Source organism: Belonocnema kinseyi, chromosome 5, assembly GCF_010883055.1.
Source record: "Belonocnema kinseyi isolate 2016_QV_RU_SX_M_011 chromosome 5, B_treatae_v1, whole genome shotgun sequence".
NCBI lineage: Eukaryota > Metazoa > Arthropoda > Insecta > Hymenoptera > Cynipidae > Belonocnema > Belonocnema kinseyi.
The window spans coordinates 44,308,268-44,310,362 of record NC_046661.1 but is presented as its reverse complement, the minus strand read 5'-3'; the positions used below and the strand labels follow the sequence as shown (position 1 = coordinate 44,310,362).

Here is a 2,095-nt window from a genome sequence, read left to right as displayed (position 1 = left end):
CTGATTTGGAAGAAGCAGACATCCAAATTCTTCCGCACATTTGTCACGCAGCCGACGACGGATTTGAAAACGTTATTCTTTTGTGCTCTGATACTGATGTTGTATTTCTAGTTCTTGCTCATTGGGAATTGTTTCAACAAAAAGGCTTAAAAGTAAGTAAATTCTTTGCATTTCAAGTTTCAGTGACCAATTTACGGATTAAAAATTAATTGTATCTCGATAAACTTTATAAAAAGAGATTATGGTAACATTTGAAGCAGATCAATGAATATCAGTATTTTGCCTAACTAATAGGATCTTTTTTCAATCTTATCCCCAGATTATATCGTAGGGTCGAATTTGGCACAAATAAGGCTAAAAAAAGAATGGTAAAAATCTAAAAGAGATCCCATTTTTATATTTGTAGGGCTTTCAGAAGACATTTGAAGCTGTAGATAAAAGAACGTGATGGAAATAAAAAATGGATTTTTTTTAAAATGCAGTTTGAAAATTTGTTTCAGAAACATCGAAACAGTTACTGAATTTAAAAGAAATATTTATTTCTTCAAAACTGCGTCTTGTTATGAATAATTTGAAAAATACACTCATATAATAACAATTACTAAAGTTCACAAAGTTAAAAAAAGGGCCAACATTTTTCAATTTTGAGTAATCGACTAACTTTGTTGAGTGTTTGAATGTGGAATAGTTGCAAAACACAACTTAACAAATTATTAAATGCTTGTATGTCGTTTTCATCGATGATGTCGTACCTGTGCACTTTTCCCAATAAATATTAACAACCATTTTTATTACAGAAGTTGTGGATGAAATTAGGATCCGGTCATACGACGAGATTTACGCTAATGGACACTCTCGCCACTGCTCACGAATTTGACGTACGTCGTGTATTATCTGCAATTCATCATCTTACAGGCTCGGATTATACAAGCAATGTTGGCACAAAATATGCTGAACTTGTTTCTAAACCCGAGCATTACTTAAAAAACTTTAGTCTAGGTGAGAAACTATAATATTTTGCATATTTTGGTCTTATATTATATTCATTTATTTCATATGTATTTTCATATTTATTTTTTAATTTGCTCTCCAAGAAATAACCCACGCTATTGATTAAATATGAAATATCTGTTTTTTTAGTTTCCACGGAAGAAGATATGGATAATTCTCTTAGAGCTGCAGAAGAGTACCTTGTTAAAGTTGTTCGATCTGCATCTATGAACGTTGAGAGCAAAACCTTTGATCAATTACGATTCGCGATGTACCATTTTAATAACAGTGGGATTCATGATCTGCCTCCAACAAGTGCTTCCATTCGTTTGCACATACAACGAGCGTTTTATAACACCAACCTCCAACTCAACTGCCTTAATGCACTGAGTAAACAGTTAAATCCATTATTATTCGGTTATTACGAAGAAAATGGATGCCTGTTTCCTAAGTAAAATACCAAACTTTTTCCGCCAACTTCTGAGCTGATTCCAAGATGTAAGTGCAAAACCTGCAGTCGTATAACTTGTCCATGTTATGCTGCAGGAATTGCGTGTTGTTCATTTTGTCTTTGCAGCAATAATAATATATGCAAAAGCTTTTTCACATAAAGACAACACCAAATTGAAAATAAAAGTTAAATAAAAAAAAATGAAAAAATGATGAGTGACAAGGCACTGCGCCAGTACTATTTCCTATACTGGAATTTTAACTAAAGGTAACACGGCTGGGCCTAGTACCAAGCATTCTGTATTAGTACACTGTATTAGTACCGTTTCAATTACCATACCATAAAAGCAAGTCAGTATCAGTGCTCGACTACTGTCCTTCAGTCAGTGCTGTGTCGACAGTATAATTATTTAAGAATTGGAAAAATACGTTTCAAAGTGTGATTCATGTGTGCTAAAAGTTCAAAGAACCATCAACAAAAATATCACGAAAACAATTTATTTCCTATTTTTTTTTTAAGAAAAAAATTCATGTACCATCTTTATGGTACAGTGTTGATACATTAGTGGGGTAAAGAATTCCAATTCAATACCAAGGATGTGAACTAAAATTATTACACGTTTTACGCCACTGAATAGTCCAAGGGTATTTTTAA

At 32.7% G+C, this 2,095-nt stretch overlaps 1 protein-coding gene across 1 annotated transcript; it reads left to right on the top strand.

Annotated features, from left to right (window-relative positions):
- The first annotated feature begins 704 nt into the window (after nt 1–704).
- LOC117173515 lies at nt 705–1,465 on the top strand. The gene is made up of 3 exons (XM_033362142.1): nt 705–723; nt 798–999; nt 1,141–1,465. Exons 1-3 carry the CDS (start codon nt 718–720, stop codon nt 1,443–1,445), a joined length of 513 nt encoding a protein of 170 aa, XP_033218033.1. The 5' UTR covers nt 705–717; the 3' UTR covers nt 1,446–1,465.
- The last annotated feature ends 630 nt before the right edge of the window (nt 1,466–2,095 follow it).